Source organism: Notechis scutatus, chromosome 2 (genome assembly GCF_049901735.1).
Source record: "Notechis scutatus isolate UNSWTSFEM ecotype Mainland chromosome 2, rNotScu1.2, whole genome shotgun sequence".
Lineage (NCBI taxonomy): Eukaryota > Metazoa > Chordata > Lepidosauria > Squamata > Elapidae > Notechis > Notechis scutatus.
In genome coordinates this window covers 35,643,518-35,662,851 of record NC_142010.1, presented here as the reverse complement: position 1 = coordinate 35,662,851, position 19,334 = coordinate 35,643,518, and the positions used below count along the sequence as shown (strand labels likewise).

At 36.8% G+C, this 19,334-nt stretch overlaps 1 protein-coding gene across 1 annotated transcript in view; it reads left to right on the top strand.

Moving 5' to 3' along the window:
- SUCLG2 (succinate-CoA ligase GDP-forming subunit beta) overlaps positions 1–19,334 on the top strand; it is a 243,557-nt gene that overhangs the window by 108,089 nt on the left and 116,134 nt on the right. Inside the window, exons 3-4 of the mRNA XM_026679375.2 lie at positions 12,611–12,710; positions 12,818–12,908. Of these exons, the coding sequence (XP_026535160.1) occupies positions 12,611–12,710; positions 12,818–12,908 (191 nt within the window). The remainder of the gene's footprint in view (positions 1–12,610; positions 12,711–12,817; positions 12,909–19,334) is intronic.

Sequence of the window (19,334 nt, the reverse complement as noted above, 5' to 3'; positions counted from 1 at the left end):
GATATAAGACCTGTAAAGACCTGGCTTTTCCTACAAGCCTTTGGATAGCATGAGATTGTAGCCCTCAGTCGTTTGACAGTTTGCTTAGACATGTGGGATTCATTGTGCTCGGGTGCAGTGGCCTAGAGGTGGAACTCTCACCTCATAATCAGGAGGCTGTGAGTTTGATCCTAGCTAGAGGCAGATATTTCTCTCTCTGGGCGCGATGAGAATATATCTGCTGAATATAACTCCGCATTGGCGACAGGAAAGGGCACCGGGCAGTAAACACTCAGCTCCGTTCAGTTGCTCAGACTCCACGCTACAAGGGATTATGGGATCATTAAATGGAGGAGGAGGAGGAGATTGTGATTGTGTTGGGATACCAGGAAATTTTATGCTGTTTTTTCAGATTTTTTTTTAAATTGTTCTCATTGTTTAATTATGCGTGAGCTGCTCAGGGTTATACTACTGAAGATGGACAGCTACAGAAATATTTTAAATTAATTAATAAATATTGTTATTATTGAAATTGTTATTATTAAAAGGTAAATTCATAATTTATTTTTTATTTAGAAAGAAGGAAAGAAAGAGATTTCTACACGTAATTGGCAATATCAGTTGTTAAATCAGTTCTAAAAGATATACTAGTCCTCAATGACCACAACTGAGCCCAACATTTCTGTTGCTAGGCAAGACAGTTGTTAAGTGAATCACACTCTGTTTTGTGACCTTTTTGCCATGGTTAGTAAGTGTTATTATGTGAATCATTGCTGTTATTAAGTGAATTGTGTGGTCCTTAAGCAAATTTGGCTTTTCCTATTGGTTTTGCTTATCAGAAGCTGGCTGGAATTTTTGATCATGTGACCACTAGGATGCTACAACAATTGTAAGTGTGAGAACTGGTCATAAGTCACTTTTTTCATTGCCATTGTAACTTTGAACAGTTTCTAAACAAATGGTTGTAAGTGGAGAACTTACAATTCAATACATAAAAAGCCCAAAATTTGTATGTGACACAAATCCATATGTAACAAGAATGGAAACCAATAATGCTTTCCAATGGAAGTTAAATTCTGCATCAGATTTGCTTTTAACCTAGGAAATTATTCTTACCATTGAAACATACTCCCAAAATTTAACAAGCTATTTTTCCAAAAAAAGGAATCAAAGATCTTTTCCATTATAGTGTATAAAATCTCTGCAGCCATTAACATATATAGTGCTAGTTTACTATATTTTGGATGGATGTATTGTTTAGTGAAATTCAATAAGAGCATTTGAGGTTGTAATGGAATTACAACCTTCAGAATCTGTTCCATTCTGCTATAAATCATTTCTCAGTGCTGTTGAGCTGTAGACTACAACGTTCTCACGCGTGTAAAAAAGGATGCAATCTATTAATACTATTTTCAAGTAATTTTTAGAAAAGGATTTGTTCATTTAAGCAATCAAGATTGAAATAATATATCAATGTTGGAATATACTTTCTCTTAAATACAGGTAGTCCTCAACTTATGATTACAATTTAGCCCAATCGCTATAATAATGAACAAGCCCAGGTGACTTGTGTTGAATCAAGATTGGGGGAATTATCTGGAAGTCACCAGAATTGTGAAAAGTGGTCATATGCCAATAGACATGATATTCACAGCATCCATCTACCTATCTACCTACACACTCACCCATCCACCCTGTTTTAAAAATAAGACCCAACTGGAAAATAAACTCTAGCATAATTTTCAGGATGCTTGTAATATAAGTCCTACTGTCGGGCTGCATATTCAACTACAACCTCAGGAGTAAAGACAATAACCTCCAGCAAACGAAGCCGGTCTCATTCAGCGGGGAGTTGATAGGGATTCCCTATGACGCTGCTTCGCAATGCTACCTGGGAGTTGGAGGTTGAATAGGAGATTCCCAATGTTGTGGCAGCAGCGCTCCGATTCATGAATACTCTGCTGAATGGGTGGGTGGGAGGAATTTACACAAAGGGTGTTAAAGGGTGGTAATGGAAGTAGAGGGGATTGGTGTTAGGTAGGGTGCAGAGCGATCTAGTCAATCTGACGTGGGATACGGGAGTATTGCATAATTAGGCCATATTAGGAAATGTGGGATAAGTGGGAACTTAGCATAGGGTGGTCCGAAAGAGTTAGTTGCAATGAGATGGGGCAATGCTATAAAGAGCGCTGGAAGGCGAATGCTTCCAGCGCTAACCTAGCTTGGAATTTAAACTATTAGTGCCGGATGAATGTGCATTACGTGTACAAATAAAACACTTCAAACCTTGATGTTTGTTGGTTTGTATCCCGGGAATACGAACATCCGGAAGACCGGCTAACACCTACCCCCAGAATAAGCCCCAGTTAAGTTTGTCAGCCAGATAGAGGCATTTAGTACCATATTTCCCTGAAAATAAGACTTAATCAGTAAATAAGGCCCAATGCATCTTTTGGAGCAAAAATTAATATAAGACCCAGTCTTATTTTTGGGAAACACAGTCTATCTATCTATCTATCTATCTATCTATCTATCTATCTATCTATCTATCTATCTATCTATCTATCTATCTATCAATCACAGTGATACCTTAGTACTCAACTGCTTTGAAACTTATCAAATTTGGTATTCAATACATTTTGATGCGAAAATTTTGTCCCAGTATACATTGTTTATTTGGAACTCAATGCGCAAGCTACAACTTGTCAGTGTCAGCTGCCTTGTCACTCACCATATTATTCCTTAGGTGAAAATTTTGCTCAGTACTTATCATTTTGGGTATTCATTTCTCCTCCTGGAACCAATTAACAATGAGTACCAAGGTACCACTGTATCTATCATTCTCTCTCTCTCCCTCTCTCTCCCCCTCCCCTCCCTCTCCCCCTTTCCCCTTCTCTCCCCCCATTATAAAATTGAAAATTTATATATTTTTTCTGAAGGGAAAAAAGAGTAAAGGATAGAATATGGAAATGGCCATATGAGGAGTGGGATGGCAAAAAATTGTTAAAAGGAGAGTGGATGTTTAGTTGAAAATTTTAAAAAAACACTTCCAAGTTGTTATGTACACATTTAATATCAAGATGAAATGACTTACTACCTCTCTCTGGCAGGTGGGAGGCTGATCAGCTTTTTATAGTCAAACTTCCATTTCACACTTCAGTTTCACATCACAGTTTGTGTGCTTGCTATTTGTGGGAGGGCTGTCTGTAAAACCACAGTCTGCTTTTGGATGCAGTTGGCCTTGTTCCAGTTCTTCCTAGGTCAAATGAAAGAAGAAGAAAAAACCTCTGTTATGTTTCATAATGTTTGTATCCCAATCTTACCTATGTCAGGGATACAGATCTACTTGAGAAAATTTGTCATTTTTACTCAACAACCTGGTGATCAGAAAATCATCAGTGGGAATATTTTCTTTTCTCCCCCCCCTTTTTTTTTCCTTTCTTCGTGTCAGAAATTGATGCCTATTTGCTAATATTCTACTGGGTTATTTTAAAGGACCAAAAATTAGAGTCTGTATTAATGGGATGTCTCAGAACCAGGAATGGAAAAGAACATCCAGGTAGAAGATTCTTGGACTTTGGATCAAAGAGCTTAGCTATTCTGTGTTTTCCTACTTTCAGTGGAAAATAGGAAAACACTTGGAAAAGTAAAACTAGAAAAGTAAAACTTGAAAAGTAAAACTAGAAAAAGATGCAAGAAACCATAGGAAAACATGGAAAAGTAAGGCTAGGCATTTGTGGCTTTTTTTTGCTATTAAAATTATTTCAGTAAAATAATTTTACTTCATAAAATAATAATAAATAAAACATCACGAAAAAGAAAATAATACATATGCATACAATGAATTTTCTATTAGAGTGAAAGTTGAAATAGCAATGTGATTGTTTTAACCAGTTTATTTTAAACAGCAAAACAAATAAGACAAAAAGGCATGTTGGAGACTACTACTAGAATGTTTCCCTTTAACAATGAGATTCCATAAGAAATCATAACAAAATCAATAAAAGTGTCACCCATTAAGCTATCCCAAGGTTTGCTTGGGAATAGCTTACTGAGTAACCACAAATGCCAGGTTTTCCATATCGTGGCAGGGAAAGTTGCAAGCTGCTGCCAACTGTTGATTTCTCCCTCTCATCCTCTTTTGTTCCATTCATTTAAAGACCCACACAGTTACTTAATGACCACAACTGAGAGAGAGAGAGCCAAGTTTGCAGTCTTTGAACAAAAGAATCACATGGGCACTCTTGACCATTTCGCTGAATAACCAAGATTCCAGTCCCTATTGTCATAAATTGTGGAATACTTGTAGATGCTTATATAAGTAAGTTATATTGTTACATTGGTAAATGATGTTCACGGCAGCCAGCTTATTTTTCAACACAGTTCATGTGACATGCTTAGTTTAGACAGAATGCTTATAGAATAGCAATGCTAGGTAGATACAGCTAAAGCTTTTAAATATTCCAGCTAAATTCTTCTTGTTTACCTGGGCTTTAGTTGTTGTTTTATTTATTTTTTTACAAAAATGCTTAACTGGTTAGTTCCTTATTAGGTGGGATCAGGGGTATGATTCAACTGGTATTACTGGTTCGGTGAGTGTGTGCTTTGCGCGCGCACAGAGGGTTTGCTACTGACCTTCTCCTGCAATCCCCCTCTGTGTTAAATAGCTGATGCGTGGCAATCCACTGTGCCGCATGAAGCAGCTGAGCTTGAAAACCAGGAAATAAAGGTCAGAATAGAGCTGGGACAGGCTGGCAGGCCCAACAGCTGATCATCAGAGCGAGCCGGTTTGCTCACAGATGATCCTTGGAACTACCGGTTCACCCGAATCGGGCCAAACCGGTAGAATCCCACCCCTGGGTGAGATGCTAAGTTATTAAACAAAGGAAAAGGGACCTTCTTGCTAAGTCACATTAGTTAATATGAGGTGTCCTTGATGCTCCCTGAGCTTGGTTGTTTGCTTGCAAACATTTCATTACCTAAATAGGTAACATCATCATTGCCCTTTAGAATAGGACAGTAAGACTGTTGCATCTTTACCTATTTAGCAAATTATCTCTGTAATTGTAGCGTTGTGGTCTGTAATTCCCTTTATGGAAATGAAACATAGAAACTATGTGTTGGGTTGTTTAATGGGTTGAAGACAAGTTGCTCATTTCTCTTATAAATATTTGCAGTAGACTACAGCAATCCCTGGTTGTCAAAGAGAGTCCCATTTTTATTGATTCACAATAATCCACAATATAGACTCCTCTTACAGTTTCAAAGTATTGCACTTCCTTTTGTATTCACAACACTCCAATGCAAAGGTGATGTCTCTTGGAAAAAATATTCCATTAGATTTAATTCATTTGCTAGCTTTAGACTGAGCAGAAGTCTTTCAAATTGGATATAGTGCTCTAAAGTTCTTTCACTTAGTTGCATTGAAATGGGAGGAACAGTACAAGATCTACAGTTTCTTACTCTGCTTTCTTCTTGTATCATTTGTTCATACTTCATTGTTTACTATATTTAGAATCTCACCTTCCCATACAATTAATGTATCTAAAAATACTTGTATTTACTACATTCTTTTTGTATTAGCAGACATTTAGCATTGGATTTTTTTAAAATATAGCATTTACACATTTGTGCAATGCCACTGTTAAAAACACAGATTTTCAGAGAGTAGTTTTCCTGGCCAGTAATGCAGTTTTTAATTTTTTAAGTGCAAAGCTTAATGACTAAATTTGTGGCATAACTAAAACAAGTATCAGACTTACCTTTCTAATTTGTTTTTAGTTTGGAGCTGTGAAGCAAACACTAATGAATTTCACACTCCTTCTTGTAGTCCAATAGACAGCACTGGCATTTGATTGAGAAGCCTTAATTGCAAAGTGAAGTGATGCTGAGTATGCTGTGTTATACTGCATTGTAGCACGTTCCAGTAGTTGTAAATATTGACATGACACTTTATTTGTCATGCTATCTCTTTCTAAAGGAGAGAAGAAAAGAAAGAAATATTTGTCATGCTATCTCTTTCTAAAGGAGAGAAGAAAAGAAAGAAAGATCACATACTCAAAGGGAAAGGGTTTTAGCATCTTGGAATGATTTGTAGATTTGTTGAAGCTACTTGATAGATAATTACCAAAAAGATTCATTTTAATGTTGTTTTCTGACTATAGGCTTATTTCATTTCCAGAGCCTGCTAGAAACTGGGTTTGCAATGCATTACCCAGTAAGAATCAGTAAATCATGTATACATTTCAAATGAGTTTCAGGTTATGTTTTTAGTGTGTTGTTACTCTTTCCTGATGTGATGTGAGAATTAAGAGACAAGATAAAAAAATGTGGTCAGATATGTGTGCGCATGCGCGCACACACAAACACTAGAAATTATTTGCAACTAGCTTTTCTAGAATTGAGACCTTCAAGGGAAAAAGAATCAGTGCAGAGTGAATCTACTTGGTAAATACCAATGCTTCAGGCCTGGTTACTGTAAAATAAGATTTGGCTGGTTTACTTCATTTTCCACAGTTTGGGCAAGCAACTGTGGAATTAAATTACTTCGTATCATTTCCCTTAGGTGCAGGAAGCCTGACTGACCCTGTTCTCCCTGCTTTATTGATTAAGAGTAGAAATCTAACTTTTAGATAGTCAGACTTGTTTATGGATTTATTTACTTCTTTCATAATGGTTGCGTGGGAAGTATACCCCAAAAGGACAGTGCCAGAAACCTCACCACACCAGAAACCTCAGAAAACAGTGCCAAGAAACTCAAGCCAGCCCTTCCCCCTTTAGGAAAATCAAGAATCACCAGCTGAAAGAAAAAACTCAGAGCAGCCCTGCTAACCGAGCTGATAATAGAAACACTTAAGTAGAGCTATTAAGATAAGGAGAACAGGCTAAAAATAACAACCAAGGCAAAACCAGAACTCTCATTTTCCTGCCCTCTGACAAGATTAACCCCAGGATAGGAAAGACAAAGGTCCTGGAACAGGATTAACCATTAAGGCAGGAAGACAGGATCCAGGGCAATCACTTTAACTAGAGGCATACAAATAAACCCATTAAGCTGCAGGAGTTTCAAATGCTCAGATTCACACACCCAATCTGCTTGCAAGCCAGGAAAGCTCGAGCTGTGTCACTACTTTTCTTGCCTTCCTGAATTAAAGGATCCCTTTTTGGCAGCTGGCTTCCATGTCTATTTCTTCTCAGCCTCAGTGACTGCTTCCTAGCTGGGAAACAAACTCAGGAAATTTTTTCCAACAGCTGCATGCAAGATACTTTACTGCCTCAATGCTCTTTTGGCAAATTTGATAAAATTAAAAATATCTGTTCAGTTTGTTTCTTACACCTCCCAGCCTTTTTCGGCTTGATATGTTGCCAACATAAAAGTAATCAGTATATAAGCTCTAATTATAACTGATTTGGCCTGAAAAGCTTGTAGCACAAAGAATAATGATCGCCATCATAATTGACAAACTAAAAAAAAAAAGAGGGGGCGGGAGGGAATAAAGAAAACAATGTTCCGAAAGACAGAAAGACAAATAGAAAAGAAAGAAAAAGGATGCAGAGAAATGCTTTCTGATATCTACAACAGTTATAAGTACAATTCTATTTTAACCTCTCAAGTTATAATACTCTTTTCTATAATCTAGCTCTTTGAAGAAAATTTTTAATATATCTAATTTTGTTCCGTTCTGTATTAGTAATTGAAATGTAAGAGTTCTTCTCCTTGAACTGTAATCTTTAATTCTTTGTAGTTCCTTCTAATGCCTACCCTTCAAAATTGTATCCTTTCATATTTCTTTTAAAGAATTCAACACATGACAGATTCTTATCTTCATCTTTAATCCATCCAAATAATGTCATAGAAGTTGATTAAAAAAAATCTTTGTCCTTTCACACAAAGTTTTTCAAACTTTAACAAATCTTCTTTGTAAATCCAAAATAGATCACTCTTTTGATATGTTATTTGTAAAACCTTTTTAATTATTAAAACATCAGATTGTTTCATTTGTATACCCAGTGTGGCATCTTTTTTTCTATATCATTCTTGTAGTCTATCATTTTAAAATTCACTTTTAGATAATTCTCAATCTTGCTAGTAAAACTTGTTCCTCTTACATATAATCTTCTGAACACTGTCTATCATGACAGATGCTCTTTAATTTAATCTCTGGATCTATTGTTCAAAAATATCCTTTTAATATATCTAAAGCTAATATATTTTGCTCCATTCTGTATTAGTAAGTCAAATGTAAGTATTCTTTTCCCTTAATTGTAATCTTTAATTCCTTCTAGTTTCCTCTAATATCCAACCTTCAAAGTTCCTTCCTTTCATATTTCTTTTAAAGAATTCAAACCATGGGAAGCATACTAATAATTAATTCCAAAATCAAATCCATCTGGACTTTTAATCCATTTATAGCTTTCTAAAATCAAAGTCCTAATCAACCTTTTGCTTTTTATTTCAAAAGAATTTTTAAAGTCCTTGAACTTGGGTTTAAACTTCTTTTGCTAATGATTGAAGGAAATCCACCCAGTGTCAATCTAAAGGTTTCTAATAGCTGAAAAGCAGTTAACAAGCAATTTCCAAAAGGGATTAGAAAAGGAAGTATGTGAATCCTGTGTCCTTTGAAAAGGCACTGAGCTTTAAACTCACTGGAAGTCTCTGTCTTATGGTCCCCTTTTGAGGAGCAACTGTTTGGAGTACTTCTGGGCAAACTCAGGTTCTCTCCTGGTCCGGAGAGGAATTCCAAAGAGCTGGTCTACTCATCAGCTCTTCATTCTTCCAGTCATTGGCTCTGTTTTTTGCAGAGCTATCTTTAGTTCACCACTTTTTCCTCGAAATAACTTAAAGTGATTTAATTAATAGTCACTATTAACAATAAGAAAATGTTCTGTCACAATGGATACAGTGATTTCCGGTTATTGATACTGTCACCTGGAACATGATTTATTTGAACAATCATCCTGATAGTATCTATGCTGGACAATACAGAACTAAAACTGGATCTGGGAGGGAGGGTTCATTTACGTTTCCTTGTAATCTACCCTTTGGATGATAAAGAATTATTAAGAAAGCTGGGACTGAGAAAGGAGGTATATTAGAATGCAAGACAGATGTTGAAGCGGAAGGGTTTGTGGTTAAGAACAATATATATCAAAAGTAAATGGTTGGAAATAGATATTTTCTAGTATATGCCATGTGTAACCTATCTGGAAAGAAAAATGTCTTTTTTCCTGGTTTAACTGTACTCTTTTCTAATACAGATTCAAGATTTTTTTTTCTTGCTTGGCTTTCTTCCTTTTGGTCTGTATTTCTAATGTGCTGTCTGTAACCCAATGCCTCTTTAAATTCTGTTTCCTGATGATTCCTAAGCGCTTTGCTTCCAGCCATGTGCTGCACAAATGTACAACCTGGGACCATATCCAGACTCCCAAAGCCTTGGTTGCAGCCCTTCAGAAACCTCCAAAAGTTATTACTGAATTTTAACTTTTAATATGACAACTATATGGTATTAAACTTATCACTGGTGATTAATTTTATTCTGGAGCAACAACAGAGATGGACTAGGCCAGGGGTATCAAACTTGATTCATTGAGGGCCACATCAGGCTTGTGTTTGACCTTGGACGGCTGGGGGGCATGGCCGGGTGTGTGTGTGACTGGCCATGGTGGGCATGACACAGAACTCGTGTTGGGGACACCTGTGGTGGCCAAGTGCTAAGGCAGGACTTCCCTGAGACCATCCCCCACTCTCATTATAATCTTCCTTCCTTCCCTCCCTCCCTCCCTCCCTTCCTTCCTTCCTTCCTTCCTTCCTTCCTTCCTTCCTTCCTTCCTTCCTTCCTTCCTTCCTTTTCTACTTTTTCTTCCTTTTCTCTGGTCCGCAGGCCTTGAGTTTGACACTCCTGGGCTAGGCAGTTATTTGCTTCTCTCCATGGACAATAGAGATTATAGCAGAGTAATTATCTAACCCAGCCCTGTATTTGTCTGCCCAGATTTTCCATATCTCTTGTAGACCACTCCTCTGCTTAATGATTTTCTAATTTTGGCTTTTACCTGCCCTCTTTCTTGGAGGAAAATACATTGGAATATTGTATCTGCAATTTTTCTTCTCTGGAAAAAAATAGTAGACAGCAAGAGCACAAAGCAGATAACAGAGAAGAGCTGTGGAAATTATATAGTATGTCACTTCAAACTAAAATGATATATTTTAAATTCATTAGTCATATTAATTCTCAAACTCTGAACAATGACCATGTTTGGTTAAGGCAACAGGTTAGAAACCAGGAGACTGTGAATTCTAGTCCTGTTTTAGGCATGAAATCTGCTGGTGGACTATTGGCCAGTCACTCTTTCTCTCTCACACACCTCAAATCAGTTCACAGAGTTGTTGTAGTGGGGAAAATAGGAAGAGGAAGGAATATTAGATATGTTCATCCCCTTGGGTTATGTATGACAATAATAAAGGCGGGATAAGAAAATGAATAAAATAGTGCTATTTGCATGAATAGGAAATGTCTTCCTAATGCAAATAATTTCAGAGATATTCTTTTCTTAATATTGCAGCTAGAAAATGAAACATGAAACTGATCTCTCAGCCAGCTGGAATTCTAGCAATGGTTACCTCTCAACATATCTCTCTTTCTCTCTCTCTCCCCCCTCTATCTATCTATCTATCTATCTATCTATCTATCTATCTATCTATCTATCTATCTATCTATCTATCTATCTGTAGGTATCTTGTCACACTTTCTTAAATGTTTAATAGGATCCTTGGTATGACTTTATTTACATTTACTTCATTTCTTGATCTTTCTTTCTTTCTTTCTTTCTTTCTTTCTTTCTTTCTTTCTTTCTTTCTTTCTTTCTTTATTTATTTATTTATTTATTTTTGTCAATTGCTTTCAAGACAATAGGTATAAGTACAAAACATAGTTATGAATATATAGATACATATAAGAAATTTTTTTAAAAAATCTGAGATCTGTGATCTCTCTCCCTCCCTCCCTCTTTCTCTCTCTCTCTCTTTCTCTCTCTTCCTGTCCCTCCCTCCCTCTCCCCCTTCCTCTCTCTCCCCCCTCTCTCTCACAGAGAGAGAGAGAGAGAGAAAGAGAAAGGGAGAGAGAGGGAGAGAATCCAAGGCACAAGTGACCTCCTTTCTAATTGGACCATAGATTGTCCATTCTTAAGAATTACTAACTGCTGTCAGAGGAAGGCATAAAGATGCAAACCTGATAAACTTTTCATGTTCTTTACTGTCAATATTGATTCCTCCACCCACCCCGGTTTTCGAAAAGGCTTCCCTTTTTCATCATAAATTTGGCATTACACACAAAGCATAGAAATAGAATTAAAATGCTGCTTGGATGTCATGGTGAGTCATTAGTAATGGTTTTGAGGGAATAATCCTGTCATGACCTGTTTGTCTTATTCAGTAAGTGTGGACAATAAGAAATAGCTATTAAAACATATGGAATGTTTGTGAAGATGCTTACTTTCCCCCCCCCTCCTTGATGTAGTAGTACCTAGTTTATGGGCATTGTTATAATGTTGGCAAATTCCTTTTCTAATGACTCCTAGTGTAGCTTTTTGTGCTTTACAGAGTTGCTACAGATGAGCTGGCATCTTTGCCGAGCTATCTAATAAGGTCTTGTATCCTGGTTATTTATAGATGGCTCCAATTCCATAAATGTGAATTTAAAGTTAGCCTAATTCCTCCTCCACATGCATTACTTAAATTGCATTACATTGCTAAAATTAATTGTGCTTGCCATTTGGTTAACCATTCATCTATGTAAATCAGATTCCTTTCGGATCTCGCATCAGGCTGAATAGTTTGAACTTGTATTTAAACTTCTATTATCTACAGACTTGGCTAGCTCACTCCTCCTGCTGGATTCAAGGGGAGATGTAAAGAATACACAGCGTCAATACTCAGTAGAATTTTAATTTCTTTGAAGGGCTAATTCACTTCTTACCCCTGAGGCAAGATATTTTATGAACAGATTTAAAAGCACTGGTCTCGGTATAGATCTTTGAGAAATTCCACTCCCTAATTTTCTCTGCTGAGAAATTTACCCATTTATTTTCCTCCTCTTTTCTTTCTGCCTTACAATAACTACAGTAGCTAGCAATACATAAAGGGCCAGCTCCTCTGTTCCTGGCTCCTGAGTTTCTTCAAGAGCTTTAATGAGGATCTTTGTCAAAGGCTTTGTGAAAATCCATGTATAGAGTGTCACCTCCATTCATCTGCCTGTTAACATTTTCAATAAACTCAGCAAGACAGGTGAGGCAGGCTTTACCTTGGTGAATTCAATGCTGATTTTTTTCCATCAGCAAGGTTTGTTTCTCTATTTTTTTCTTTAATTACTGTTTCCCGCTATTTTCCCGGGACAGATGTTAAGTTTACCAATTTATAATTTCCTCTATTTCTCCTGAGCATTTTACATTTTATTCAGTGTCTCCATGATTGCCAGTCTAAAGTTGCATTGCATTGTTCATAAGTGTATGTTCTTAAATGAAAACACAGAGCTGTTCTTTTAACATTAATATGCAGGAGAGTTTTTCCATTTACCTGTCACATAATAAAATTGGTTCATCCAGGTTGTAGCTTAAATGCATTTTCCCCCTCTTACAGAAGCGACAGAGATTGTGTTGAAGGCTCAGATCTTAGCTGGAGGAAGAGGCAAAGGTGTGTTCAGCAGCGGTTTGAAAGGAGGTGTACATTTAACAAAAGAGTGAGTCTAGTAAATGGAACAAGTTTCTTTTTAATTATTGTTTCTTTGAACGGTTTTTAAAATATTCATATAGTAATGTATTAATTGATTCTTCTTTTTTTTTGCAGCCCTAAAGAGGTAGGACAGCTTGCTAAACAGATGATTGGATATAATCTTACAACGAAGCAAACTCCAAAAGGTGGTGTTAGAGTTAAGAAGGTAAGAAAGCCTCCTACCTGTATCAGGTGCACTATGAAGGTATTGAGCCCATTACAGTATGTTATTGTTCACTATTTATCTAATAAATATTCATATGGGAATAAACAGTACACATTACTTATTTACGTTCCTTCACTTTTTATGTTTTACTTTTTTTTTTGCTTATATATGTCAAATAAAAAACACATTCTATTTAGGTTTTCTTTTGTGGTCTAGCAGAATGGAAAGAGTTTATCCTCCATAAGTCATCTTTAGTTATATTTGTTAAGCTCTAAAGTACTTAAAAGACATAATGTACACCTTATACCTATAAGGTGACCAGTTTGATCTACAGAGCAGTCATGTTAAAAAATCTCACTCAGGAAGTCTAGGAAAAATCTGTCAATTTTTTTAGTTCTGGTGGAACTAAAATGTTCAGAAAATGCAGGACTTGTCTATGAGCGTTCCAATTTGTAGTCGTGTGTGTGTATGTGTGCGTGTGTGTTGTGGTTCGCCAGCAGCAGGTGCAGACGGCTGAGATCTCAGAGAGCGAGGACTCAGATGAGGAGCCTGCATGTGATGCAGGGATGAGGCCAGGACCATCAGGGAGTAGAGTGCTGCCTTCGGAGATTGTGGAGGTTGCAAGCAGTGATGAAGAGGTCCCTGAGGAGCCTGTGCCCAGGGCGTGTGCGTGCAGGGCTGCTCGAAGAAATGAGCAGATGCAGCAGAACAGGCGATTCGGGAGTAAGGCTGCAAGGTAATGGTCCCTCCCTTAAGAGATAAAAGCCAGCTGAGAAACCAGAGTTCTCTGCAGGAAGCAAAGAAGTTTTTGCACTCAAGCCTTATGGACGTTCCGAGTATCTTGGTTGGTGTTTGGAGACTCTTTGTATTTGAAATATTTCTTAGTAACTTTATCTAGTATTCTTGGCAGCCTTGCACAATCTTGGCAAGGCTCATTCTTATCAGAGACAATTAGTTTGAAACAGTCTTTTAACCGTGAAGGAACAGAATTCGTAAAGAATCATTAAAAGGTTTTGCTGTTCCCTCTGTTTCGTGTTGTTTCCTTGGAACAAGGTTTGGGTCAGAACAGTGTATTTGTTTTCAGAGATGCAACACCATCTTCCTAAATTGGCCTGAAAAGAGCAATTTCGTAGAGTAAGATGAATTGAAAGTATAGGTGTAAAAAGATGCTTGATAGATGCAGTTGTGTTCATAGGATATGATGACTTAGGCATGCTCAAGAATGTAAAAATATAAACACACCTGGCCAAAATTTACCTTAGTCAAGCATATGTTTCTTAAAAGGCCAATGCAAGTATTTTTGAGGTACTTGTAAGCAAGAGATGAAGATACACTCTTTTCAATTTCCCTGCAACTGGTTGCAGTGTTGTTTCTTCTTATAGAGAGATAACATTGACTTACAGCCCTTGATAGAGCTGTCTTCTATGAAACACCAAAATTTGGCTTAGATGATAGAAGATAACAGAGATCCATGAGAGAGCTTAAAAAACAGATATTAAATAATGCCTTATCCATAATTTAGTTAGTGTTTGTGAAAACTGAATTCTTGATTTAAAACTTATTTCAGATTGCAGTCTCCATGCCTGTATGCAAAGGTTCATTGATTTCACTGGAATAATTAAATATAGGAAAATGCAAGAACATTTTAAAGATATAAAAACAACATTCATCCTTCCTAAACTATCCAGCTTATCCTGGTCATTACTTTAATGGCCTTGGACATACTGACACAAAAGATGGTTCTTTTACTTACAACTAAAATATGACTTTTCCATGGTCAAGTTAAATTTGAAAAGGATGTTTCTGATTATATTAGTGCACAAGTGTCAAGTCATTTGGGAATCAGTGATGACCATTATGATTATTAGTTGAGAAAAGACAGAGGCTATCAGGATATTGATACATTAAATCAGACATGACCAACCTACAGGCTGCATGCAGCCCCACAAGATTGTAAAATGTTAACATTCACTATATTATATATATTTATATGTGGCCCAATTTCTCTTCACTGAGTGTGGCTCAGGCAAGCCAAAAGATTAGACCCCCTCCCATGTGTTAAAGCTTGCTTGTAATCTATTAGTGCTGACATAAAGTAGGCAAATTCTATATTGTAGTTTGTAAAAAACTAAGAGAAATTGCCAAGTGGAATTAATACCTCTGATTTTGTTCATTTGTTAAAAAAATATGATACTTTCAAACTTCAACAAAATTGTTTCCAGGATTTTGATCATATAGAGAGTTGATTTCCAAAATAGAGTTTCCAGTTGGTATGGAAGGAAGTTTCAAGCTCGTTGACTCCCATCAGAATTTTGCAAATTTTTCAAAGTATTATCTGAGCTTCCCTAAAAAATGGACTGCTCTTTTTCTTTCAATGGAATGGACAGGTTCTTACCTAATGACAAAATCTGGGCAATCATTTTGTTTTATTACAAAGATTAGGGAAGGCAGTTCACTTTCGGTCGAAGTGAGTATCTTACTGCTAATGCATGGATTCATCTATAGGGAAGAAACGTTCTTTGACTTGTTTCATCTTATCTTCTTAGCAATCCTTTCAGCCTACAAGACCAAAAATATACCATGTGCTAAAATACTGCACAAATGTGATTCCTGATGGTATTTGTATGTGTCTTTGGAAGCGGTCATTTTAAAATGTTAGATTTAAAGTTGAGGTACCCAATGTTACACAAAGTACTGCGAAGTTTATTCCTGAGATTTATTAGGATATAAAACAATATAGTGTACTGCTCCCCCATGCCTTGCTCCCATACAGCTAGACAGCTACACAGTTCTTCTTACCCCAACCAGAAGCCATATAATTATTACATCTCTTGAGAAGAAGTAGGGTTTCCAATAGAGAGCTCTCTCGTGAAATTCCATATCACAAGACTTCTTGAGAAAGTTGGGTTAGAAGTGACACAACCTAGTTTATAGTCCTGGGTGCAGATGGCCTCCTTATCAACCAATGAGCTTCTGAAAGTACATTTCTTTCCCTGCAGCAATACATAAAAATGTTAGTGGAAGATCAATCTATCTTAAATAAACAGAGTTTCCCCACCCCACTCCTGGCTCAGGTTTTATTACATGGACAGCTATTTTATAGGTTTACATAAAATTCTCCTACGGCATCCTGACATTTGGAGAGCTTGGTTATCTTCAAAGACAGTTTCAGTATATCGCAGTTGATTTACCTGCCCCTGTTCTCCAAACAATAAAAGAATTTAACTTTACTGAAGTGTCATTTAGATGGATGGATTTTTAAACAAAAATAATTATCGTTTCTTGTAATAATAATCTATGGAAGTCATTACAGAAGGTTTCAATAATAAGGATATGAATTCCATCCCTTCATTTAAAATTTAAGTATTTTGTCTTATTCCTCCTAGTTTGGGGCAGTATTAATAATTTTATTAAAAAAATAAAATTTGCAAAGTTTTGCTAAATGGGTAAACTTTTATGATTGGAATCAGGCTTCTTTGGTACATATTTGTATGTGGGGAGATATTCTTGCATGGACATGTACTTAAGTAATTATGTATTTATGTGTGTGGGTGTGCTATATGTATATAGACCTGTTGTCTGTGGATTGTTTCCCAGAGTAATTTTGTATACTGTAGGTATAGAAAGATGCAGATGTAAATACTCTTGAGTATTGGTTTGTCTATATTGGAAGGTCCTGCTGCCTGTTTTATACAGAGACAATTTCATGTCTTAACTTTTACAGTATACAGTACAGAACATCATGTTGCATCTCCATGGCATGTACATTTGTCTGCATGTATTGGAGAATCCTTTCTGTGTCTGTGTGGACTAAAGATCGAATTCTTTACCATCCAGATGCCACATTGAGATATGAAAGTGAAATAAGTACAGATTTTTACTATACTATGGATAAAGCAGAATAAAAAGTTGGTTAATCTGTAAGTGTATTGGACTATTAGATTTCCTTGGGAATTCCACTGGACAAAACAAAATTCTGTATTACTGAGCTATAATGAACATGTGCATGTATCCTTAGTTGTATGTCCAGATGGAATTCTATCACAAATAAAAGATGTTCCCGACACATGTCACAAAAAATGCCAAATTATAGTTCCTTGAGGGTAAATTTGAAGAAATGACAGGGAGGGAGGGAGGGAGAAAAGGAAGGAAGGAAGGAAGGAAGGAAGGAAGGAAGGAAGGAAAGGAAAGGAAAGGAAAGGAAAGGAAAGGAAAGGAAAGGAAAGGAAAGGAAAGGAAAGGAAAGAAGGAAGGAAGTCTAAATGAGATAAGCAAGCACAAGATATACATCAACCAACAAGCTCAGAGAATGAACTTTCACCCTCATCCTATACCTGAGGTACAGATATTCATCACTTCTGCAAAGTTACATCAGCATTGGATGGAAGCACAGGAAACTTTTCTGGAAATTCCAGGTCTTCATCAGGAACAGCTAACTCTCAATATTTTCTCTCTGGATCAGAGGAACATTTCCTTCTTTTTAAATGAAAAATGAATTTCATATTAAATGTCAGTATTGTTTTACCAGATGATACGGGTTAGAGGTGGGCATGAAATGAAAACCATATCTTGTTTTGGATACAGTGTGTCTTGGGATTTGGGCAGACATATTCTAACTAGGCTTGGATTTCCAGCTGAAATCTGGAAACTTTAGTTCCAAACGTTGAATACATTCTGGATAGTCTTGTGAAGAAGGGAAGGTTGTTGTACTTGACCCCTTTCTCTTAAACATAGTAACATCAGCACTGTCTTTCTGTTGCTGCTGCCACCTCTTAATTCAAATGCAACTCAATGTAAGAGGCCATATTTACCTATCTCTACCACCAAAAGTCTCAGACTTTTTTATTTATGCACATGCCTTTCACGTTTGTCTTGCTTCCTGGCAACTGCCTGGACAAGTTTGTCCATTTTTCTTGGCAAGGTTTTTCAGAAGTGGCTTGCCATTGCCTTCTTCCTAGGGCTGAGAGAGTCACTGACCCAAGGTCACCCATCTCGTTTTGTACCTAAGAAAGGACCTAGAATACATAGTTTCTACCCTGGTGCCTTAACCATTACATCAAACTAGCTCTCGCTTTTGTCCTGTTTCAATTCAAGTGTGGTCCAGCATCTATCTATCTATCTATCTATCTATCTATCTTTCTTTCTTTCTTTCTTTCTTTCTTTCTTTCTTTCTTTCTTTCTTTCTTTCTTTCTTTCTTTCTTTCTTTCTTTCTTTCTTTCTTTCTTTCTTTCTTTCTTTCTTTCTTTCTTTCTGTTGCTGCTGCCATGTCTTCAAGCAGAGCATAACCTATCTTCTTCCACCCATTTCTTCCTTTCCCTTCCTGCAGTCATGTTTCTTTATTGTCACTCTTCTATGTGTATTTTATTTTCTCCATGTTTATCTTTTCTCTCTGTGCCCATCCATCCCTAAGAGAGATAATGTAGAATTCCTAATCTTGCAATCAAGATATTTAATACCTATTCCTATCAGAAGGCTGAATAAGAAAGACCATCCCATGTTATGTATATCTTCCTGAGATTATTAAAGCTGCCATGCCTTTAAGATGCTATCCTATTCTGGATAGTATAGCAGCTCCATCTTAACAATTAAGATAATACACAATTTGTAATTTTGCATAGTGTTTATAACATGTGAATTATGTGAGTTGTTTGCTTAATATACTACTGAAATTATTGACATGCATTATTTCTGATTAATTCTTTCACATTCTAAATGAGATTCCAATGACTTGATGTAGATGTTACAATTTCAGCAAAGCTGGCTGAGGAATTCTGGGAGTTGAAGTCCACAAGTCTTAAAGTTGCCAAGGTTGGACACCCCTGCTTTAGTCTAATCTGTTCCGCAAAGTTGACAGTTTCTTCTTGGTCTAAAGAAGAAGGAGACAACCTGCTGCCATCATGAAATGTACAGCTTTAGAATAGTTGAAAATATTTTGATTCTATTTTTCACATACTTAATGGAGGTCACTGCAGTTGAAGGGGCACTGGCTTCAATAGCAATAGCACTTAGACTTATATACCGCTTCACAGTGCTTTACAGCCCTCTCTCAGTGGTTTACAGAGTCAGCATAATTGCCCCCAACAATCTGGGTCCTTATTTTACCAACCTCGGAAGGATGAAAGGCTGAGTCAACCTTGAGCCTGGTGAGATTCAAAGTGCCAAACTTGCTGGCAGCCGGCAGTCAGCAGAAGTAGCCTGCAGTACTGTATTCTAACCACTGCACCACTATGGCTCTATATCTACTAATCTCCCAAAATTGAATCACTGTCTTCACCATAGGGGATAATCTGTATTGTGGGTGATTCTGCTGAGCTAAGCCCAAGAGCAGTGTGGAACAATCCTCCACTACTCACTTCTTTATTTGCTTACATACAATAGACAGAATCTTGCCAGACTAAATTCTTACTATTCTCACACTAAAGCAC